A 25,011-nucleotide genomic window follows, 5' to 3' on the forward strand; every position below is an offset into this window, starting at 1 on the left:
TGAAATGGCACCCTATTCACTATATAGTGCACTACTTTTGACCAGGCCCCATAGGCCTCTAGTCAAAAGTAGTGCACTATATACAGTGGGGCAAAAAAGTATTTAGTCAGCCACCAATTGTGCACGTTCTCCCACTTAAAAATATGAGAGAGGCCTGTAATTTTCATCATAGGTACACTTCAACTATGACAGACAAAATGAGGGGAAAAAATCCAGAAAATCACATTGTAGGATTTTTAATGAATTTATTTGCAAATTATGGTGGAAAATAAGTATTTGGTAAATAACAAAAGTTTATCTCAATACTTTGTCATTGCAAACAAAGGGTATATAACAAAGTATTGAGATAAACTTTTGTTATTGACCAAATACTTATTTTCCACCATAATTTGCAAATAAATTCATTAAAAATCCTACAATGTGATTTTCTGGATTTTCCCCCTCATTTTGTCTGTCATAGTTGAAGTGTACCTATGATGAAAATTACAGGCCTCTCTCATCTTTTTAAGTGGGAGAACTTGCACAATTTGTGGCTGACTAAATACTTTTTTGCCCCACTGTACATAATAGGGTGCCAAAAGTAGTGCACTATAAAGGGATTATAGGGTGTCATTTACAAAAGACCCTCTCCAGACTTTGAAATGATAATTAAAAGTGTATGTGTGTTGGGTCTTTTTGCAGGTGAATATGACATCAGATTTGGAGGGCAGTGACATGCTGGCGGAGAAGGCAGACCGTAGAGAGTTCATCGACTTGTTGACCAAGATGCTTACGATCGACGCGGACAAACGGATCACCCCCATCGAGACCCTCAATCACCCATTCATAACCATGACCCACCTCCTTGACTTCCCCCACAGCACACAGTACGTCTAGAGATCCCCTCACATTTCTCATTTAGACAGTTAGCTGTTAGCTGGGAGGAACAAATTATCTGGAGAAAGTCATAACTGATAAATATTTAACTGGGGCACACGTACCTCTCTCTCTCCCATTCTCCCTCCCTCCCCCTCCCTCTCTTCACAGTGTCAAGTCCTGCTTCCAGAACATGGACATCTGTAAGCGTCGTGTGGGCATGTACGACACGGTCAACCAGAGTAAGACCCCTTTCATCGCCCACGTGGCCCCCAGCACCTCTACCAACCTTACCATGACCTTCAACAACCAGCTCAACACTGTGCACAACCAGGTACCTACCATACACAGTGTGGATGGTTTTACTCAACACACTCCTCACCATTCATACCCAGGTTGTACCATCAGCTACTGTTGGTGGTGACTACTACCAGCATAGTGTACTGTCTGCAGTGCTGTGACCAGCGCTATCCATAACCAGGTCATGTAACACGCTTTTTCAGTACTAGATTCATAACCACTAGATGGCTTGGTTAGTGTGTTTTTTCAGGCCAACATGGCACATAGCACAGTACACCCAATCAGCCCACAACACTTTATTTGAAGGCAATGCATTGACCACTTGCAAGATTACACTAGAATCCAAGTAGAATGCAAAAGCAGCTTATTGAGGCCATGACAGTCTGGTTAGGTATCTGTCTGTCTGTCTGTCTGTCCCTCAGGCCCAGTGGGGGCTGTCACAAACTGCTGATGAGATACATGGCAACCTTATACTTCCTGCTTGCCTTGCAGTTTAGTGCTTTTCAGGCCTTAAGAATCCCACTAGTAGGCTTCCTCCTCTTCCTCTCCTCCTGTTTCTCTCCATTTTGCCTTTGGTCGTTAGCACGTCATGCTACTGCTGACTTTTGCTTCTGCCGGAATCATGAAATGATTGCGTGCTAAAGTTTTTTCAGATTGTGCTGAATTAGAATTGGGCAGGGGGGTGGTAAACAGTGTTCTTTTATATATTTGTTTCTATACATTTCTCCCCCTACCCTACCATCCCTACCCTAATTGGAGTAAACTAACAGACAACAATATTTCTACTGCTACTTACAGCTCTTTCACTAACATCTACTGTACCTGTAGTTGAATAACTTTTTTCAAGCGCTAGAGTTTCAGCCACAGTGGCCATCCACCATTCATTCTGATCTTAACCCTCCGATGTCCACAGATTAACCTCTTTCTCAGTATAATGCCCTTTTGCTATCTATTTCCTTTTGCAATTACAACCCTCTATTTTACTATGATGTTACACATACAGTAGAGGTCCTGAACCTCCCTATGTGTAACATTTCTACCAACATTTTACAAATAGGTGTTCTTTATCACCAAACATACTATATTGACTGTTACAGAACCCACTCTGTGCAGAATGAGGTAAAACTAGATTTCACTATATAATTTAAATGGATTAACGTAATTTTTTCTCCGAGTGCCTCGGTTCAGGGCGATATAGGCAGTGCTACGTTAGTGATTTATTTAGATGGTGGAACGTTTAAACGTCTTAGAGTTTATTTGTTTGCAGGCTCTCTCGTTGTTGTGCATGATGAATGCCACACTGGCATATTGATTATCTCCAACGGTGCTCATCGAGCTCGCTAAGAAGTGCAAAATGAAAAATGAACATGCCGTCTCTGAATTTTCAACCACGCATGCTTAATGAAAAGACAGTAATTAGTTTGGGTGTTGTCGAATACATTTGATTTGATTTAGACTTGAGCGCACTGCGTGTCTTTAAAAGCATTTGTTCATATCAAGGCCATCTTTAAGCCTTACTTAGGCCTCATTGATGGTCTCCCCATGCCTAGGGTAGTATTCTTGAGGCACTAAACGGAAGAAAAATGGACTGAAACAGTGAGGGACTACCTAAACTTATCCGATGTGGAGTCAAGATAGTGAAGTCGAGAGACAAAATGTCAGTTTGCCCTGGTTCATCCTTGGGAGCAATTTCCAAACGCCTGAAGATACCACATTCATCTGTACAAACAATAGTGCACAAGTATAAACACCATAGGACCACGCAGCCATCATATCGCTCAGGAAGGAGACACGTTCTGTCTCCTAGAGATTAACATACCAATCAATCCCATACCAATCAATCCCAGAAGAACAGAAAAGGACCTTGTGAAGATGCTGGAGGAAACAGGTACAAAATAATCTATATCCACAGTCAAAAGAGTCCTATATTGACATAACCTGAAAGGCTGCTCAGCAAGGAAGAAGCCACTGCTCCAAAACCGCCATAAAAATCAACTTTTTGGAGAAATGTCCTCTGGTCTGATGAAACAAAAATAGAACTGTTTGGCCATAATGACCATCGTTATATTTGGAGGAGGGAGGCTTGCAAGCCGAAGAACACCATCCCAATCGTGAAGCACGGGGGTGGCAGCATCATGTTTGTGGGCAGAACTGAAAAAGCATGTGAGAGCAAAGAGGCCTACAAACCTGACTCAGTTACACCAGCTCTGTCAGGAGGAATGTGCCAGAATTCACCCAACTTATTGTGGGAAGCTTGTGGAAGGCTACCTGAAACGTTTGTCCCAAGTTAAACCATTTAAAGGCAATGCTACCAAATACTAATTGAGTGTAAACTTCTGACCCACTGGGAATGTGATGAATTAAATAAAAGCTGAAATAAATAATTATCTCTACTATTATTCTGACATTTCACATTCTTAAAATAAAGTGGTGATCCTAACTGACCGAAGACGGGGAATTCTTACTAGGATTAAATGTCAGGAATTGTGAAAAACCGAGTTTAAATGTATTTGGCTAAGGAGTATGGAAACTTCCGACTTGAACTGTATTGAATGATTAAAGCAGTATGTAAACATTATTAAAGTGACCAGTGATTCCATATCTATGTATATGGGGCAGCAGCCTCTAAGGTGCTGTGTTGAGTAACCGGTTGGTAGCCGGCTAGAAACTGTCTGATGCACTTTTACTGACCTCGCCTTCTGGATGGTAGTGGGGTGAACAGGCCTTCTGGATGGTAGTGGGGTGAACAGACCTTCTGGATGGTAGCGGGGTGAACAGGCCTTCTGGATGGTAGCGGGGTGAACAGGCCTTCTGGATGGTAGCGGGGTGAACAGGCCTTCTGGATGGTAGCGGGGTGAACAGGCCTTCTGGATGGTAGCGGGGTGAACAGGCCTTCTGGGTGGTAGCAGGGTGAACAGGCCTTCTGGGTGGTAGCAGGGTGAACAGGCCTTCTGGGTGGTAGCAGGGTGAACAGGCCTTCTGGATGGTAGCGGGGTGAACAGGCCTTCTGGATGGTAGCTGGGTGAACAGGCTTTCTGGATGGTAGCGGGGTGAACAGGCCTTCTGGGTGGTAGCAGGGTGAACAGGCCTTCTGGGTGGTAGCAGGGTGAACAGGCCTTCTGGCTGGTATCAGGGTGAACAGACCTTCTGGATGGTAGTGGGGTGAACAGGCCTTCTGGATGGTAGCAGGGTGAACAGGCCTTCTGGATGGTAGCGGGGTGAACAGGCCTTCTGGATGGTAGTGGGGTGAACAGGCCTTCTGGATGGTAGCAGGGTGAACATGCCTTCTGGATGGTAGCAGGGTGAACAGGCCTTCTGGATGGTAGCGGGGTGAACAGGCCTTCTGGATGGTAGTGGGGTGAACAGGCCTTCTGGATGGTAGTGGGGTGAACAGGCCTTCTGGATGGTAGCGGGGTGAACAGGCCTTCTGGGTGGTAGCAGGGTGAACAGGCCTTCTGGGTGGTAGCAGGGTGAACAGGCCTTCTGGATGGTAGCAGGGTGAACAGGCCTTCTGGCTGGTATCAGGGTGAACAGACCTTCTGGATGGTAGTGGGGTGAACAGGCCTTCTGGATGGTAGCGGGGTGAACAGGCCTTCTGGATGGTAGTGGGGTGAACAGGCCTTCTGGATGGTAAGCAGGGTGAACAGGCCTTCTGGATGGTAGCAGGGTGAACAGGCCTTCTGGATGGTAGCGGGGTGAACAGGCCTTCTGGATGGTAGTGGGGTGAACAGGCCTTCTGGATGGTAGCGGGGTGAACAGGCCTTCTGGATGTTGCCGCACCAGGCGGTGATACAGCCCGACAGGATGCTCTCAATTGTGTATCTGTCAAAGTTTGTGAGGGTCTTAAGGGCCAAGCTGAATTTATTCAGCTTCCTGATGTTGAAGAGAAGCTGTTGCGCCTTCTTCACAAGGCGCAACAGGGTGGACCATTTCAGATTGTCAGTGATGTGTACACAGAGGAACTTAAAGCTTTTCACATTCTCCACTGCGGTCCTAGATCAGTACTCTAGATATTTAGCTGTGTACAAATACATATAGACAGAATCTCAATGGCTCAATGTAAGCGGCTCAATGTAAGCCCCTGTGGCTCAATATACTGTTTATATCATTAAATGATTGACAGGCCTCCCGAGTGGCCCACTGGTCTAAGGCACTGCATCACAGTGCTAGCTGTGCCGCTAGAGATTCTGGGATTGAGTCCAGGCTCTGTCTCAGCCGGTCACGACCGGGAGACCCATGGGGCAGCACACAATTGCTCCTCTGCTCTCATCCTTCTAGACCTATCGGCTGCCTTCGATACTGTGAACCATCAGATCCTCCTCTCCACCCTCTCCGAGTTGGGCATCTCCGGCGCGGCCCACGCTTGGATTGCGTCCTACCTGACAGGTCGCTCCTACCAGGTGGCGTGGCGAGAATCTGTCTCCTCACCACGCGCTCTCACCACTGGTGTCCCCCAGGGCTCTGTTCTAGGCCCTCTCCTATTCTCGCTATACACCAAGTCACTTGGCTCTGTCATAACCTCACATGGTCTCTCCTATCATTGCTATGCAGACGACACACAATTAATCTTCTCCTTTCCCCTTCTGATGACCAGGTGGCGAATCGCATCTCTGCATGTCTGGCAGACATATCAGTGTGGATGACGGATCACCACCTCAAGCTGAACCTCGGCAAGACGGAGCTGCTCTTCCTCCCGGGGAAGGACTGCCCGTTCCATGATCTCGCCATCACGGTTGACAACTCCATTGTGTCCTCCTCCCAGAGCGCTAAGAACCTTGGCGTGATCCTGGACAACACCCTGTCGTTCTCAACAAACATCAAGGCGGTGGCCCGTTCCTGTAGGTTCATGCTCTACAACATCCGCAGAGTACGACCCTGCCTCACACAGGAAGCGGCACAGGTCCTAATCCAGGCACTTGTCATCTCCCGTCTGGATTACTGCAACTCGCTGTTGGCTGGGCTCCCTGCCTGTGCCATTAAACCCCTACAACTCATCCAGAACGCCGCAGCCCGTCTGGTGTTCAACCTTCCAAAGTTCTCTCACGTCACCCCGCTCCTCCGCTCTCTCCACTGGCTTCCAGTTGAAGCTCGCATCCGCTACAAGACCATGGTGCTTGCCTACGGAGCTGTGAGGGGAACGGCACCTCAGTACCTCCAGGCTCTGATCAGGCCCTACACCCAAACAAGGGCACTGCGTTCATCCACCTCTGGCCTGCTCGCCTCCCTACCACTGAGGAAGTACAGTTCCCGCTCAGCCCAGTCAAAACTGTTCGCTGCTCTGGCTCCCCAATGGTGGAACACACTCCCTCACGACGCCAGGACAGCGGAGTCAATCACCACCTTCCGGAGACACCTGAAACCCCACCTCTTTAAGGAATACCTAGGATAGGATAAAGTAATCCTTCTCACCCCCCTTAAAAGATTTAGATGCACTATTGTAAAGTGGCTGTTCCACTGGATGTCATAAGGTGAATGCACCAATTTGTAAGTCGCTCTGGATAAGAGCGTCTGCTAAATGACTTAAATGTAAATGTAAATGTAATTGGCCCAGCGTCATCCGGGTTAGGGGAGGGTTTGGCTGCAGGGATGTCCTTGTCCCATCGTGCAATAACGACTCCTGTGGCGGGCCGGGCACAGTGCACGCTGACACGATCGCCAAGTGTACGGTGTTTCCTCCGACACATTGGTGCGGCTGGCTTCCGGGTTAAGTGGGCATTGTGTCAAGAAGCAGTGTGGCTTGGCAGGGTTGTGTTTCGGAGGACGCACGGCTCTCCACCTTCGCCTCTCCCGAGTCCGTACGGGAGTTGCAGCGATGAGACAAAACTGTAACTACCAATTGGATACCATGAAGTTGGGAAATAAAGGGGTTTAAAAACAAAACAACGACTGACAATGTTATTTTCTGATTAATGATTCTATCCCGTCTCCCAACAACCCTCATGACCTTTCCACCACCACTGAACATCTCCTTATGGCTTTGCGTTTTGATCCCGTCATTCCTTTAGGCCACCAACCTGGCTCCCTCCACCACCAGTACCACCCTTTCCCTTGGCAACCCCGATGTCTCCATATTAAACTACCGATCTGCACTCTACCAGCCCTCAGCGGTGGCACAGAGGAGCATGCCCCTGCATCCTGTGGCCCCTCAGCTCTGTGCTGCTCGGCCTGACCCCTTCCAGCAGGCCCTCATCGTCTGCCAACCTGGCTTCCAAGGTAAGAGGCTTTAGACTAACACAATGTATGCTGTGTAACAAGGCCACAGATCTAGGATCAGATTACTCTTTCCCTTAACCATTGGGGGTGAACAAATATCTGATCCTGTATCAGTGGTAAGGCATTTGTAATGAGTGATTATTTCATGCCATCTTGGAACAGGTTTACTTTTAAAAAATATCAGAAAGATAACAGATTGCAACGGGATCACCTGTGTACATAAATGCTAAATTAATTAATTAAAAAGAGCACCTATAGGCCTTTCTATAGTCAGGTCTAAGGCTTAGTCAGTTTTAGTAGAGTAGATCAGCCCTGTCTGGCACCAGCGAGTTCAGTTTTCTCCTGATGAGAGAAGTGCTTATGAAGCTGTGAGCTGGAACTGCACTACAATGACTCTGTAAGCCTTCCACTGACCCCCCAAGGCAATGACAGTCTTCATGTTCGAAACGAGATGCTACGATATGTTTATGAGCTAATTAGTCATATCTCTGATTGATGCTTTTTACAACACCGCTTTTGTCTGATCTCTGTTTATGTTGTTAAGATAAGAAAAACATTATTTTTGTTTGATTTATGTGGAACAGCATATAAGAATTTCCATTATTAGACAGTTTGCTCCACTCAGCCAAGGGTTTATTGGGATTTAATTTATATTGCCATGACAACCTTTTTGTTTTCAAGTTGAATCAGTTTCATTATAAACTGTTAAACTGTGTTTGAGATATCAAACAACTAGTTGAAATGTAATTTTTTCTATAACAATTTTGACATCATTGTTTTTCCCAAGGTGCAGGTCTTTTTTGTGTGAAGCATAGTGTTGTTGTTGACCTCCTCTGTGTTGTTGTTGTTGACCTCCTCTGTGTTGTTGTTGTTGACCTCCTCTGTGTTGTTGTTGACCTCCTCTGTGTTGTTGTTGTTGACCTCCTCTGTGTTGTTGTTGTTGACCTCCTCTGTGTTGTTGTTGACCTCCTCTGTGTTGTTGTTGACCTCCTCTGTGTTGTTGTTGACCTCCTCTGAGTTGTTGTTGTTGACCTACTCTGTGTTGTTGTTGCCATCCTCTGTGTTGTTGTTGACCTCCTCTGAGTTGTTGTTGACTTCCTCTGTGTTGTTGTTGACCTCCTCTATGTTGTTGTTGTTGACCTCCTCTGTGTTGTTGTTGACCTCCTCTATGTTGTTGTTGTTGACCTCTGTGTTGTTGTTGACCTCCTCTATGTTGTTGTTGTTGACCTCCTCTGTGTTGTTGTTGACCTCCTCTGTGTTGTTGTTGACCTCCTCTGTGTTGTTGTTGTTGACCTCCTCTGTGTTGTTGTTGTTGACCTCCTCTATGTTGTTGTTGTTGACCTCCTCTGAGTAGTTGTTGACCACCACTGTGTTGTTGTTGATCTCTGTGGTGTGTGTGTTCACAGGTATGCAGGCCTCCCCGTCCAAACACACGGGCTACTCTGTGCGGATGGATAACGCCGTTCCCATAGTGACGCAGGCCCCCGGCACCCAGCCCCTGCAGATCCAGCCAGGCCTGTTGACACAGGTAGGAAGTAGTGACTCAGTCCGTCGTCATGGAGATTAGGGGGCCCACATATAGTCCCTTGTTTGCATCTCCTGAACTCATAAAGATATCTCATCTTTGTTTTGCTGGATCACAATACACAGAACCTATTCTATTTACTGGGAGACATTCATACCTAAACACACATGGCTATGACTAACAGGGTATTTTGTATGATTTGGTCATGGAAGCTACTTTGGAAAATGTCGTACCTCTGTATCCTTTTCTATAACAGGCTAGCCTTTGATCAAGGCGGGAGTCAATCAGGGTGTTCTTGTGATCATTCTGCCCCTGCAGGCACTTGTTTTGACTGAGTGAGTTAAACCCTGGTTCCAGTGTCCTCCTCCCTCCTTGAAATAACACAGCCATGCATTATTCCTCCAGTATAGTTGAGCATTAAAGTAGAGTTGTAGAGTAGTAGGACACCTCTCCCTCTGGTTTCTAGAAATGTCCATAAGAGCTTTAATATCCCTGTAAAGTCCCAGGTGTCAGAAGGCTTCCCTTATCTATAGTTAATCATGCAGTAGGCAGCTAGCGAGGCTCTCTGAACTGTGTGGAAGACTAATCAGTCAGATACCGAATGGTGATTAGCTTCAGGGCTGCTTCCAAGTCAGCCGCTCTGAAATTATAGGCCTCAGAGGAGAGGGACAGATTTGGAAAGGCTTGGAAGGGTTTGAGGGGTTTGCTCGGCTACAAGGTTACCCTGTGCCCTATAGCATTCACTGTGTAGCATAAATGCAGTACTTCAGGAAAAACTGTCTCAACAGAAGCATTCACAAAATAGTTCACAGTATATTAATTATGATACAGTGCAAAGCCCCAAGTAAAGGTATGATGGTGGAACAAGCCAATATAATGAAAATGTTACAGTTCATGAACATAAGAGTATATTGTGCAAGTATCATCCTATTACTGTGTTATGGTCTACTGACACACTGTATCCTGGCAGATTTGATTAATTAAAGAGAATCCTCTTGTCACGCTGCACACATATTAAACACAGGGATGATGTAGTCGAGCAGCAGTACACCCAATAAATGGATGTAGAGGATCTGAATCCTTCATTCCCTCTGCTTTGGGAGGTCTCTAATGGGTGTTTGGGGCTTTAGCCTCCAGGCCTCTGCAGCCGCAGCCCACCCTAGACCCAGGCGTCTATAGAGCAGAGGTGGGGCTGGGTGGTGCTGGGTGTGGAGGAGGGCCCCAGTCAGCCAGTCCCGCCAGCCAGGCAGCAAGGCAAGACTTTTATCTGGAGCAGGAATGCAGAAAATTTGGAAACCATTGGGGAGTGAGAGCCAGGGCTTTCAGAGCCCCGAGGTGACAAAGGGTTTTCACCCGGGGAGAAGAGGTAGGCTGTGGGGAGCAAGATAGCGCCTCTGATTACTGGGCAATGGGTCCTGAGAAGAAAAGAAAAAGGGCTGCTAACCTGTTTACCATTTCAGAGCAGACAGGCCGATTACACAACACAGACGTCTGGCGACAGAGGAATGCTGAGTGCCAGGAATGGATGGATGTTTGGAGAGATAGATGGAGGAGATGGAATTATTGGTGGCTCTTAATGGTTTTGGCGTGTTGATAAAAAGACCTGAGATGTGAATATAACCATGGGAGATGTAAAGGGAGTCTGTATGTGGCTTAGGTTGTCTTCTATTGGCCAGTTTTCATGCCTTTCTATTGGCTGTGCCTGTGTCCTTTATCAATCCACATCCCGGTCTTGTTTTGTTGACCTAAAGATGCCTCCCTCCCTCTTCACCCATTGACTGTTTTTATTTTAAGTTAATTCTCTCTCCCAACGTACCTCAGACAAAACTATTCCACTCCCACAAACTAGCGGTCATACACTGTTAAACCCTACAAGCTTTTTCTATCAGTAGAGTATAACAGGTACATTGTATAACATCGTGATATGTAGGCTTTGTACTCTGTATAAGCCCAGCGCAGATGTAGGCCTAAGATGGAGTGCTTTGTCTTCTGTGTGTGCTGTGCTATGTGCTGCAATATACTGACGCTGCCGAAGTAAATAGAATATGCAAACACTATTTAAAGGAAAAATTAATTATACCCCACATTAAAGTGCTAATCAATAGAGCTGCATTAAACTATTAGGGCTGCATACACAGACACACACACACACGTTCATGTGCACACATACACACACACAGACACACAGACCCATCTCTGACTCGGGGCATATTATGCCTGCCAACTCCCTGCATTCTGCACCAGCAATACAAAGCAGCTCCTTTCACAGCAGCCCTGAATGGGCCTCGATGTGAATTGAATTAAAATCGGAGCTGATTTGGATAATGCCATCAGCACAGCGACCAGGAGGGGAGAGGCAACATATCTTTACTACACATCCAAAGTCTTCCCAGCAAACTGGGAACATTCCCAGAACATTAACTAAGATTCCCATTAAGTTCTAGTTAGAGTTTTATCTAACATTAGGATGATAACATCCCAAAAACACAAAAAATTCCACAATGTTCCCATAACCCAAAGAAACATTCTGGGAACCTTTAAAAAAAATACACAATGTGTTTTGGGAACATTCTTGTAACAATGTTCTTTGCATCCTAAAAGAAACATTGTAGAATCATCCGCACATATATTCCCCCACAATGTTCCCACCAGACTGTTCCCACAACCTAATGAAACATTCTGGGAACATTTAAAGAACAGATTAAATGTGTTCTAGGAATATTCTTGCATCATCAGGCAAATGTTTTATACAAACATTCACGACTGGACAGTTTTTGTATTATGAGAACATTTGCAGAACTCACAGAACCAATATTGGTTTGCTGAGTTATCTGCGCTCTGTTGATGTGTACTGCTGACAAGGCCAGATAGTTCAGCTGGCTTTGTTTAACTAGCCTATTGTAACACTGTGTAACGATTGTCTTCCTCTTCTGATGAGGAATAAGAAGGTTTGGACCAAAATGCAGCGTCGTACGTGTCCATGTTAACTTCATTAATTTGAACACGAGAAAATACCAAAAGAACAAAGCGCAGGAAAGAAATGAAAATCAAAACAGTCCCGTATGGTGCAAACACAGAAACGGAAAACAGAGACATAAAAAAGGAACAAAGGTCATGACGTGACAGTACCCCCAAAGGTGTGGACTCAAAACCTAAACCCATAGGGGAGGGTCTGGGTGGGCATCTGTCCGCGGAGGCGTCTCTGGCACGGGACGTGGACCCCACTCCACCATAGTCTTGGCCCACTTAAGTGGCGCCTTTGGAGCGCCGACCTCGGACTGGGGACCCTTGCAGCGGGCCCCGAATAGACGGGCGAAAATACCATCATCTCTGGAATTAAAACAATGAGAGATACAAAAACAACACCTCTTTTATTTAGGTAGCATTCTTTGTCTACATTAAAGTGTACCTTGCATAATTGACATGCAATGTTGTTAGGTGACAGATGATCCCATAGAGATACAATAGAAATACAATATAATATAAATAGTGTTGTATTTAATTCTGTGACTGACCTCTTCTCCCCGTTTGCTCTTTTTCTCTCCCCTCAGCAGGCCTGGCCCAATGGCACCCAGCAGATCCTCCTCCCCCCTGCCTGGCAGCAACTCACCCACACCTCAGTCCAGCACGCCACCGTCATCCCTGACTCCATGACGGCCTCCCAGCCCCTGGCTAACTGGAGGTAATGAACATGCTCTCCTCCTTATGTAACCAGAGTCTTATAAGCACTACCATAACAAATCAAATCCTATAGGACCAGAGAAGACATTAAAGATTAGACTTGGTCAAACATACCAAATTTGTACAGTATAAGGCTAGAATATCTAGCTATATGTGAAGCTATATGACAAAGGTGATTCAGTTTCATTGTAGCCTGCAAACCAAATTGATATGCTCCGTTACACCATGATTAACTGAGTGTATCACTTAACATTCCAGGCTAGTTTCATTGTCCAATTGTGGGCAGGTTTGGATGTATACCAAGTTCAGAAAGGACCAACACAGCAGTGTCCTGATTGACAGAAGAGCTTTGCCTTGTGACAGGCACTCAGAGGGCTGCTGTGAATCAGAGTCTAGAAGTGAACAGCAGGGTTTTTATAAGAGCACATTTACTTTAGAGGGATGAGATGTATGTAAGGACATCACCCAGGCACGGCGTGTCACAATGAGGATATGTTAGCTGGATGCAGGTATATGAGTGTGTGTGTGTCTGCATGAAGGTTAATTTAGCAGTGTCCGTCTAAGGACAGGGTGGTTCTCTCTCTCTCTCTCTCTCTCTCTCTCTCTCTCTCTCTCTCTCTCTCTCTCTCTCTCTCTCTCTCTCTCACACACACACACTCTCACTCTCACTCTCACTCTCTCTCTCTCTCATCCCTCTCTCATCCCCACAAAGATGATTGGGAAAGTGTCGCACTTCCTCTGCAGAACTATCCCTCTACAGCTGCTGGTGTCAGCTGCATTCGCTCCCGCTCTCTTTATTCCTCTCGCTCTCTTTTCTCCCCTCTGTCTCACACGGTGACTGCTGCCACCCACCCAACTCTAGTCCCATATGTGAAGCAGTATGTACTCATGTGCAGTTATAGATATGTAGTTAGACATGAAAATGGGGCAAGGTCAGATATAATAATATAAAATACAGGTTCAGTGTAGTGATGGGACATTCTGTTGTGTTCCAGGAATTCTCACCCACACGGCGGCCATTACAATCCCATCATGCAACAGCCGGCGCTGCTGGCTGGCCACGTCACCCTCCCATCCAACCACAACCAGCCTCTCAATGTGGGCGTGGCCCATGTGATGAGGCAACCGTCAACCAATAACAGCAACTCCTCTTCCAAAAAGAACAAGCAGCATCAGATGACTACCAGGTAAGCATAACTAGAACCTCAAACACAACTAGGACCTCCTACATAACTAGGATCTCCTACACAACTAGGATCTCCTACATAACTAGGATCTCCTACACAACTAGGACCTCCTACACAACTAGGACTTCCTAAACAACTAGGACCTCCTACACAACTAGGACTTCCTAAACAACTAGGACCTCCTACACAACTAGGACCTCCTACACAACTGGGATCTCCTACACAACTAGGACCTCCTACACAACTAGGACTTCCTAAACAACTAGGACCTCCTACACAACTAGGACCTCCTACACAACTAGGATCTCCTACACAACTAGGACCTCCTAAACAACTAGGACCTCCGAAACAACTAGGACCTCCTACACAACTAGGATCTCCTACACAACTAGGATCTCCTACACAACTAGGACCTCCTACACAACTAGGACCTCCTAAACAACTAGGATCTCCTAAACAACTAGGATCTCCTACACAACTAGGACCTCCTACACAACTAGGACCTCCGAAACAACTAGGATCTCCTACACAACTAGGACCTCCTAAACAACTAGGACCTCCGAAACAACTAGGACCTACTACACAACTAGGATCTCCTACACAACTAGGATCTCCTACACAACTAGGACCTCCTACACAACTAGGACCTCCTAAACAACTAGGATCTCCTAAACAACTAGGATCTCCTACACAACTAGGACCTCCTACACAACTAGGACCTCCGAAACAACTAGGATCTCCTAAACAACTATGACCCCCTAAACAACTCAACTAGGACCTCCTACACAACTAGGACTTCCTAAACAACTAGGACCTTCTACACAACTAAGACCTCCTAAACAACTAGGATCTCCTAAACAACTAGGACCTCCTACACAACTAGGATCTCCAAAACAACTAGGACCTCCTAAACAACTAGGACCTCCTAAACAACTAGGACCTCCTAAACAACTAGGACCTCCTACATAACTAGAACCGCCTAAACAACTAGGACCTCCTACACAACTAGGATCTCCTAAACAACCAGGACCACCTACACAACTAAGACCTCCTACACAACCAGGACCTCCTAAAACAACCAGGACCTCCTACACAACCAGGACCTCCTACACAACTAGGACCTCCTACACAACTAGGACCTCCTACACAACTAGGACCTCCTAAACATCTAGGATCTCCTACACAACTAGGATCAACTAGGATCTCTTTAGATCTGAACATCACCTACAGTCCCCCCTATTTTTCAACCGGTGCTGGAGGCTTTCAACCTTCACCCAATCAGAACACAATAGCCAGCTCCAAGTTGAAAGTGAAACAAAAATCAATTAAAATAATCTGTCAGCTTTTACCTGGGCAGCGTCTGTCTTCGGTATTGTTACTCTGTATGTACTAGTAGGTGCCACCTAGTATTAGGTTGTAGTGGTATGTGCCACCTAGTATTAGGTTGTAGTAGTAGGTGCCACCTAGTATTAGGTTGTACTAGTAGGTGCCACCTAGTATTATGTTTTACTAGTAGGTGACATCTAGTATTAGCTTGTAATAGTAGGTACCACCTAGTATTAGGTTGTAGTGGAAGGTGCCATCTAATATTAGGTTGTAGTAGTAGCTGCCACCTAGTATTAGGTTGTTGTAGTAGGTGCCACCTAGTATTAGGTTGTAGTGGTAGGTGCCATCTAATATTAGGTTGTAGTGGTAGCTGCCACCTAGTATTAAGTTGTTGTAGTAGGTGCCACCGAGTATTAGGTTGTAGTAGTAGGTGCCACCTAGTATTAGGTTGTAGTAGTAGGTACCACCTAGTATTAGGTTGTAGTGGTAGCTGCCACCTAGTATTAGGTTGTAGTAGTAGGTGCCACCTAGTATTAGGTTGTAGTGGTAGCTGCCACCTAGTATTAGGTTGTAGTAGTAGGTGCCACCTAGTTTTAGGTTGTAGTGGTAGCTTCCACCTAGTATTAGGTTGTAGTAGTAGGTGCCACCTAGTATTAGGTTGTAGTGGTAGGTACCACCTAGTATTAGGTTGTAGTAGTAGGTGCCACCTAGTATTAGCTTGTAATAGTAGGTGCCACCTAGTATTAGGTTGAAGTGGAAGGCGCCATCTAATATTAGGTTGTAGTAGTAGCTGCCACCTAGTATCAGGTTGTTGTAGTAGGTGCCACCTAGTATTAAGTTGTAGTGGTATGTGCCACCTAGTATTAGGTTGTAGTAGTAGGTGCCACCTAGTATTAGGTTGTAGTGGTATGTGCCACCTAGTATTAGGTTGTAGTAGTAGGTGCCACCTAGTATTAGGTTGTAGTGGTAGCTGCCACCTAGTATTAGGTTGTAGTAGTAGGTGCCACCTAGTATTAGGTTGTAGTGGTAGGTGTCACCTAGTATTAGGTTGTAGTAGTAGGTACCACCTAGTATTAGGTTGTAGTGGAAGGTGCCATCTAATATTAGGTTGTAGTAGTAGCTGCCACCTAGTATTAGGTTGTTGTAGTAGGTGCCATCTAATATTAGGTTGTAGTGGTAGCTGCCACCTAGTATTAGGTTGTAGTAGTAGCTGCCACCTAGTATTAAGTTGTTGTAGTAGGTGCCACCTAGTATTAGGTTGTAGTAGTAGGTACCACCTAGTATTAGGTTGTAGTGGTAGCTGCCACCTAGTATTAGGTTGTAGTAGTAGGTGCCACCTAGTATTAGGTTGTAGTGGTAGCTGCCACCTAGTATTAGGTTGTAGTAGTAGCTGCCACCTAGTATTAGGTTGTAGTAGTAGGTGCCACCTAGTTTTAGGTTGTAGTGGTAGCATCCACCTAGTATTAGGTTGTAGTAGTAGGTGCCACCTAGTGTCACCTACAGTCCCCTCTATTTTTCAACCGGTGCTGGAGGCTTTCAACCTTCACCCAATCAGAACACAATAGCCAGCTCCAAGTTGAAAGTGAAACAAAAATCAATTAAAATAATCTGTCAGCTTTTACCTGGGCAGCGTCTGTCTTCGGTATTGTTACTCTGTATGTACTAGTAGGTGCCACCTAGTATTAGGTTGTAGTGGTATGTGTCACCTAGTATTAGGTTGTAGTAGTAGGTGCCACCTAGTATTAGGTTGTACTAGTAGGTGCCACCTAGTATTATGTTTTACTAGTAGGTGACATCTAGTATTAGCTTGTAATAGTAGGTACCACCTAGTATTAGGTTGTAGTGGAAGGTGCCATCTAATATTAGGTTGTAGTAGTAGCTGCCACCTAGTATTAGGTTGTTGTAGTAGGTGCCACCTAGTATTAGGTTGTAGTGGTAGGTGCAATCTAATATTAGGTTGTAGTGGTAGCTGCCACCTAGTATTAAGTTGTTGTAGTAGGTGCCACCGAGTATTAGGTTGTAGTAGTAGGTGCCACCTAGTATTAGGTTGTAGTGGTAGCTGCCACCTAGTATTAGGTTGTAGTAGTAGGTGCCACCTAGTTTTAGGTTGTAGTGGTAGCTTCCACCTAGTATTAGGTTGTAGTAGTAGGTGCCACCTAGTATTAGGTTGTAGTGGTAGGTACCACCTAGTATTAGGTTGTAGTAGTAGGTGCCACCTAGTATTAGCTTGTAATAGTAGGTGCCACCTAGTATTAGGTTGAAGTGGAAGGCGCCATCTAATATTAGGTTGTAGTAGTAGCTGCCACCTAGTATCAGGTTGTTGTAGTAGGTGCCACCTAGTATTAAGTTGTAGTGGTATGTGCCACCTAGTATTAGGTTGTAGTAGTAGGTGCCACCTAGTATTAGGTTGTAGTGGTATGTGCCACCTAGTATTAGGTTGTAGTAGTAGGTGCCACCTAGTATTAGGTTGTAGTGGTAGCTGCCACCTAGTATTAGGTTGTAGTAGTAGGTGCCACCTAGTATTAGGTTGTAGTGGTAGGTGTCACCTAGTATTAGGTTGTAGTAGTAGGTACCACCTAGTATTAGGTTGTAGTAGTAGGTACCACCTAGTATAAGGTTGTAGTAGTAGGGGCCACCTAGTATTAGGTTGTAGTGGTATGTGCCACCTAGTATTAGGTTGTAGTAGTAGGTGCCACCTAGTATTAGGTTGTAGTGGTAGGTGTCACCTAGTATTAGGTTGTAGTAGTAGGTACCACCTAGTATTAGGTTGTAGTAGTAGGTGCCACCTAGTATTAGCTTGTAATAGTAGGTGCCACCTAGTATTAGGTTGAAGTGGAAGGCGCCATCTAATATTAGGTTGTAGTAGTAGCTGCCACCTAGTATTAGGTTGTTGTAGTAGGTACCACCTAGTATTAGGTTGTAGTGGTAGGTGTCACCTAGTATTAGGTTGTAGTAGTAGGTACCACCTAGTATTAGGTTGTAGTGGTAGGTACCACCTAGTATCAGGTTGTTGTAGTAGGTACCACCTAGTATTAGGTTGTTGTAGTAGGTGCCACCTAGTATTAGGTTGAAGTGGAAGGCGCCATCTAATATTAGGTTGTAGTAGTAGCTGCCACCTAGTATTAGGTTGTTGTAGTAGGTACCACCTAGTATTAGGTTGTAGTGGTAGGTGTCACCTAGTATTAGGTTGTAGTAGTAGGTACCACCTAGTATTAGGTTGTAGTAGTAGGTGCCACCTACTATTAGGTTGTAGTGGGAGGTGCCACCTAGTATTAGGTTGAAGTGGAAGGTGCCATCTAATATTAGGTTTTACTAGTAGGTGCAACCTAGTATTAGCTTGTAATAGTAGGTGCCACCTAGTATTAGGTTGTAGTGGTAGGTGCCACCTGGTATTCGCTTGTAATAGTAGGTGCCACCTAGTATTAGGTTGTAGTGGAAGGTGTCATCTAATATTAGGTTGTAGTAGTAGCTGCCACCTAGTATTAGGTTGTAGTGGTAGGTGCCAACTAATATTAGGTTGTAGTGGTAGCTGCCACCTAGTATTAGGTTGTTGTAGTAGGTGCCACCTAGTATTAGGTTGTAGTGGAAGGTGCCAACTAATATTAGGTTGTAGTGGTAGCTGCCACCTAGTATTAGGTTGTTGTAGTAGGTGCCACCTAGTATTAGGTTGTAGTAGTAGGTGCCACCTAGTATTAGGTTGTTGTAGTAGGTGCCACCTAGTATTAGGTTGTAGTGGTAGGTGCCACCAAGTATTAGGTTGTAGTGGTAGGTGCCAACTAATATTAGGTTGTAGTAGTAGCTGCCACCTAGTATCAGGTTGTTGTAGTAGGTACCACCTAGTATTAGGTTGTAGTGCTAGGTGCCACCTAGTATTAGGTTGTAGTAGTAGGTACCACCTAGTATTAGGTTGTAGTAGTAGGTGCCACCTAGGATTAGGTTGTAGTGGTAGGTGCCACCTACTATTATGTTGTAGTAGTAGGTACCACCTAGTATTAGGTTGTAGTGGTAGGTGTCACCTAGTATTAGGTTGTAGTAGTAGGTGCCACCTAGTATTAGGTTGTAGTAGTAGGTGACACCTAGTATTAGGTTGTAGTGGTAGCTGCCACCTAGTATTAGGTTGTAGTGGTAGCTGCCACCTAGTATTAGGTTGTAGTAATAGGTGCCACCTAGTATTAGGTTGTAGTGGTAGCTGCCACCTAGTATTAGGTTGTAGTAGTAGGTGCCACCTAGTATTAGGTTGTACTAGTAGGTGCCACCTAGTATTATGTTTTACTAGTAGGTGACATCTAGTATTAGCTTGTAATAGTAGGTACCACCTAGTATTAGGTTGTAGTGGAAGGTGCCATCTAATATTAGGTTGTAGTAGTAGCTGCCACCTAGTATTAGGTTGTTGTAGTAGGTGCCACCTAGTATTAGGTTGTAGTGGTAGGTGCCATCTAATATTAGGTTGTAGTGGTAGCTGCCACCTAGTATTAAGTTGTTGTAGTAGGTGCCACCTAGTATTAGGTTGTAGTGGTAGGTGCCATCTAATATTAGGTTGTAGTGGTAGCTGCCACCTAGTATTAGGTTGTTGTAGTAGGTGCCACCTAGTATTAGGTTGTTGTAGTAGGTGCCACCGAGTATTAGGTTGTAGTAGTAGGTGCCACCTAGTATTAGGTTGTAGTGGTAGCTGCCACCTAGTATTAGGTTGTAGTAGTAGGTGCCACCTAGTATTAGGTTGTAGTGGTAGCTGCCACCTAGTATTAGGTTGTAGTGGTAGGTGCCACCTAGTATTAGGTTGTAGTGGTAGGTACCACCTAGTATTAGGTTGTAGTAGTAGGTGCCACCTAGTATTACCTTGTAATAGTAGGTGCCACCTAGTATTAGGTTGAAGTGGAAGGCGCCACCTAGTATTAGGTTGTAGTAGTAGGTGCCACCTAGTATTAGGTTGTAGTGGTAGGTGTCACCTAGTATTAGGTTGTAGTAGTAGGTACCACCTAGTATTAGGTTGTAGTAGTAGGTGCCACCTAGTATTAGCTTGTAATAGTAGGTGCCACCTAGTATTAGGTTGAAGTGGAAGGCGCCATCTAATATTAGGTTGTAGTAGTAGCTGCCACCTAGTATCAGGTTGTTGTAGTAGGTACCACCTAGTATTAGGTTGTTGTAGTAGGTGCCACCTAGTATTAGGTTGAAGTGGTAGGTGTCACCTAGTATTAGGTTGTAGTAGTAGGTACCACCTAGTATTAGGTTGTAGTAGTAGGTGCCACCTACTATTAGGTTGTAGTGGTAGGTGCCACCTAGTATTAGGTTGAAGTGGTATGTGCCACCTAGTATTAGGTTGTAGTAGTAGGTGCCACCTAGTATTAGGTTGTAGTGGTAGCTGCCACCTAGTATTAGGTTGTAGTAGTAGGTGCCACCTAGTATTAGGTTGTAGTGGTAGGTGCCACCTAGTATTAGCTTGTAATAGTAGGTGCCACCTAGTATTAGGTTGAAGTGGAAGGCGCCATCTAATATTAGGTTGTAGTAGTAGCTGCCACCTAGTATTAGGTTGTAGTAGTAGGTGCCACCTAGTATTAGGTTGTAGTAGTAGGTGCCACCTAGTATTAGGTTGTAGTGGTAGCTGCCACCTAGTATTAGGTTGTAGTAGTAGGTGCCACCTAGTATTAAGTTGTAGTAGTAGGTGCCACCTAGTATTAGGTTGTAGTGGTAGCTGCCACCTAGTATTAGGTTGTAGTAATAGGTGCCACCTAGTATTATGTTGTAGTGGTAGGTGTCACCTAGTATTAGGTTGTAGTAGTAGGTGCCACCTAGTATTAGGTTGTAGTGGTAGCCTCCACCTAGTATTAGGTTGTAGTGGTAGCTGCCACCTAGTATTAGGTTGTAGTAGTAGGTGCCACCTAGTATTAGGTTGTAGTAGTAGGTGCCACCTACTATTAGGTTGTAGTGGTAGGTGCCACCTAGTATTAGGTTTTACTAGTAGGTGCCACCTAGTATTAGGTTTTACTAGTAGGTGCCACCTAGTATTAGGTTTTACAAGTAGGTGCCACCTAGTATTAGGTTGTAGTGGAAGGTGCCATCTAATATTAGGTTTTACTAGTAGGTGCAACCTAGTATTAGCTTGTAGTGGTAGGTGCCACATAGTATTAGGTTTTACTAGGAGGTGCCACCTAGTATTAGCTTGTAATAGTAGGTGCCACCTAGTATTAGGTTGTAGTGGAAGGTGCCATCTAATATTAGGTTGGAGTAGTAGCTGCCACCTAGTATTAGGTTGTTGTAGTAGGTGCCACCTAGTATTAGGTTGTAGTGGTAGGTGTCACCTAGTATTAGGTTGTAGTAGTAGGTGCCACCTACTATTAGGTTGTAGTAGTAGGTGCCACCTAGTATTAGGTTGTAGTAGTAGGTGCCATCTAATATTAGGTTTTACTAGTAGGTGCCACCTAGTATTAGGTTTTACGAGTAGGTGCCACCTACTATTAGGTTGTAGTAGTAGGTACCACCTAGTATTAGGTTGTAGTGGTAGGTGTCACCTAGTATTAGGTTGTAGTAGTAGGTGCCACCTAGTATTAGGTTGTAGTAGTAGGTTCCACCTAGTATTAGGTTGTAGTGGTAGCTGCCACCTAGTATTAGGTTGTAGTAGTAGGTGCCACCTAGTATTAGGTTGTAGTAGTAGGTACCACCTAGTATTAGGTTGTAGTTGTAGCTGCCACCTAGTGTTAGGTTGTAGTAGTAGGTACCACCTAGTATTAGGTTGTAGTGGTAGGTGCCACGTAATATTAGGTTGTCATAGTAGGTGCCACCTAGTATTAGGTTGTAGTGGTAGGTGCCACCTAGTATTAGGTTGTAGTGGTATGTGCCACCTAGTATTAGGTTTTACTAGTAGGTGCAACCTAGTATTAGGTTTTACGAGTAGGTGCCACCTACTATTAGGTTGTAGTAGTAGGTACCACCTAGTATTAGGTTGTAGTGGTAGGTGTCACCTAGTATTAGGTTGTAGTAGTAGGTGCCACCAAGTATTGGGTTGTAGTAGTAGGTGCCACCTAGTATTAGGTTGTAGTGGTAGCTGCCACCTAGGTTGTAGTGGTATGTGCCACCTAGTATTAGGTTGTAGTAGTAGGTGCCACCTAGTATTAGGTTGTAGTAGTAGGTGCCACCTAGTATTAGGTTGTAGTGGTAGCTGCCACCTAGGTTGTAGTGGTATGTGCCACCTAGTATTAGGTTGTAGTAGTAGGTGCCACCTAGTATTAGGTTGTAGTAGTAGGTGCCACCTAGTATTAGGTTGTAGTGGTAGGTGCCACCTAGTATTAGGTTTTACTAGTAGGTGCCACCTAGTATTAGGTTTTACGAGTAGGTGCCACCTACTATTAGGTTGTAGTAGTAGGTACCACCTAGTATTAGGTTGTAGTGGTAGGTGTCACCTAGTATTAGGTTGTAGTAGTAGGTGCCACCAAGTATTGGGTTGTAGTAGTAGGTGCCACCTAGTATTAGGTTGTAGTGGTAGCTGCCACCTAGGTTGTAGTGGTATGTGCCACCTAGTATTAGGTTGTAGTAGTAGGTGCCACCTAGTATTAGGTTGTAGTGGTAGCTGCCACCTAGTATTAGTTTGTAGTGGTAGCTGCCACCTAGTATTAGGTTGTAGTAGTAGGTGCCACCTAGTATTAGGTTGTAGTAGTAGCTGCCACCTAGTATTAGGTTGTAGTAGTAGCTGCCACCTAGTATTAGGTTGTAGTAGTAGCTGCCACCTAGTATTAGGTTGTAGTAGTAGGTGCCACCTAGTATTAGGTTGTAGTGGTAGGTGTCACCTAGTATTAGGTTGTAGTAGTAGGTGCCACCTACTATTAGGTTGTAGTAGTAGGTGCCACCTAGTATTAGGTTGTAGTAGTAGCTGCCACCTAGTATTAGGTTGTAGTAGTAGGTGCCACCTAGTATTAGGTTGTAGTAGTAGCTGCCACCTAGTATTAGGTTGTAGTAGTAGCTGCCACCTAGTATTAGGTTGTAGTAGTAGCTGCCAACTAGTATTAGGTTGTAGTAGTAGCTGCCACCTAGTATTAGGTTGTAGTAGTAGGTGCCACCTAGTATTAGGTTGTAGTGGTAGGTGTCACCTAGTATTAGGTTGTAGTAGTAGGTGCCACCTACTATTAGGTTGTAGTAGTAGGTGCCACCTAGTATTAGGTTGTAGTAGTAGCTGCCACCTAGTATTAGGTTGTAGTAGTAGGTGCCACCTAGTATTAGGTTGTAGTAGTAGCTGCCACCTAGTATTAGGTTGTAGTAGTAGCTGCCACCTAGTATTAGGTTGTAGTAGTAGCTGCCACCTAGTATTAGGTTGTAGTAGTAGGTGCCACCTAGTATTAGGTTGTAGTGGTAGGTGTCACCTAGTATTAGGTTGTAGTGGTAGGTGTCACCTAGTATTAGGTTGTAGTGGTAGGTGCCACCTAGTATTAGGTTGTAGTAGTAGCTGCCACCTAGTATTAGGTTGTAGTAGTAGCTGCCACCTAGTATTAGGTTGTAGTAGTAGGTGCCACCTAGTATTAGGTTGTAGTAGTAGCTGCCACCTAGTATTAGGTTGTAGTAGTAGCTGCCACCTAGTATTAGGTTGTAGTAGTAGCTGCCACCTAGTATTAGGTTGTAGTAGTAGGTGCCACCTAGTATTAGGTTGTAGTGGTAGGTGCCACCTAGTATTAGGTTGTAGTAGTAGCTGCCACCTAGTATTAGGTTGTAGTAGTAGCTGCCACCTAGTATTAGGTTGTAGTAGTAGGTGCCACCTACTATTAGGTTGTAGTGGTAGGTGCCACCTAATATTAGGTTTTAGTAGTAGGTGCCACCTAGTATTAGGTTGTAGTAGTAGGTGCCACCTAGTATTAGGTTGTAGTGGTAGCTGCCACCTAGTATTAGGTTGTAGTGGTAGGTGCCACCTAGTATTAGGTTTTACTAGTAGGTGCTACCTAATATTAGGTTGTAGTAGTAGGTACCACCTAGTATTAGGTTGTAGTAGTAGGTGCCACCTAGTATTAGGTTGTAGTGGTAGCTGCCACCTAGTATTAGGTTTTACTAGTAGGTGCTACCTAATATTAGGTTTTACTAGTAGGTACCACCTAGTATTAGGTTGTAGTGGTAGGTGTCACCTAGTATTAGGTTGTAGTAGTAGGTGCCACCTACTATTAGGTTGTAGTAGTAGGTGCCACCTAGTATTAGGTTGTAGTAGTAGGTGCCATCTAATATTAGGTTTTACTAGTAGGTGCCACCTAGTATTAGGTTTTACTAGTAGGTGCCACCTAGTGAGTATTAGCTTGTAATAGTAGGTGCCACCTAGTATTAGGTTGTAGTGGAAGATGACATGTAATATTAGGTTGTAGTAGTCGCTGCCACCTAGTATTAGGTTGTTGTAGTAGGTGCCACCTAGTATTAGGTTGTAGTGGTAGGTGCCAACTAATATTAGGTTGTAGTAGTAGCTGCCACCTGGTATTAGGTTGTTGTAGTAGGTGCCATCTAGTATTAGGTTGTAGTTGTAGGTGCCATCTAATATTAGGTTGTAGTAGTAGCTGCCACCTAGTATTAGGTTGTTGTAGTAGGTGCCACCTTGTATTAGGTTGTTGTAGTAGGTGCCACCTAGTATTAGGTTGTAGTAGTAGGTGCCACCTAGTATTAGGTTGTAGTGGTAGGTGTCACCTAGTATTAGGTTGTGGTAGTAGGTACCACCTAGTATTAGGTTGTAGTAGTAGGTGCCACCTAGTATTAGGTTGTAGTAGTAGGTGCCACCTAGTATTAGGTTGTAGTGGTAGGTGCCACCTACTATTAGGTTGTAGTAGTAGGTTCCACCTAGTATTAGGTTGTAGTGGTAGGTGTCACCTAGTATTAGGTTGTAGTAGTAGGTGCCACCTAGTATTAGGTTGTATTGGTAGCTGCCACCTAGTATTAGGTTGTAGTAGTAGGTGCCACCTAGTATTAGGT

At 44.8% G+C, this 25,011-nt stretch overlaps 1 protein-coding gene across 8 annotated transcripts in view; it reads left to right on the forward strand.

The window, feature by feature from the left end:
• LOC118372027 (homeodomain-interacting protein kinase 2-like) overlaps window positions 1-25,011 on the forward strand; it is a 130,116-nt gene that overhangs the window by 91,217 nt on the left and 13,888 nt on the right. For 7 of the 8 annotated variants that reach the window (XM_052466015.1, XM_052466019.1, XM_052466020.1 and 4 more), the window contains exons 6-11: window positions 682-866; window positions 1,027-1,189; window positions 7,161-7,368; window positions 8,775-8,896; window positions 12,445-12,575; window positions 13,570-13,761. In XM_052466015.1, coding sequence (XP_052321975.1) covers window positions 682-866; window positions 1,027-1,189; window positions 7,161-7,368; window positions 8,775-8,896; window positions 12,445-12,575; window positions 13,570-13,761 — 1,001 coding nt within the window. The remainder of the gene's footprint in view (window positions 1-681; window positions 867-1,026; window positions 1,190-7,160; window positions 7,369-8,774; window positions 8,897-12,444; window positions 12,576-13,569; window positions 13,762-25,011) is intronic. The other variant, XM_052466016.1, reaches the window with a different exon arrangement.

This window comes from Oncorhynchus keta, chromosome 17, assembly GCF_023373465.1.
Source record: "Oncorhynchus keta strain PuntledgeMale-10-30-2019 chromosome 17, Oket_V2, whole genome shotgun sequence".
Classification (NCBI taxonomy): domain Eukaryota; kingdom Metazoa; phylum Chordata; class Actinopteri; order Salmoniformes; family Salmonidae; genus Oncorhynchus; species Oncorhynchus keta.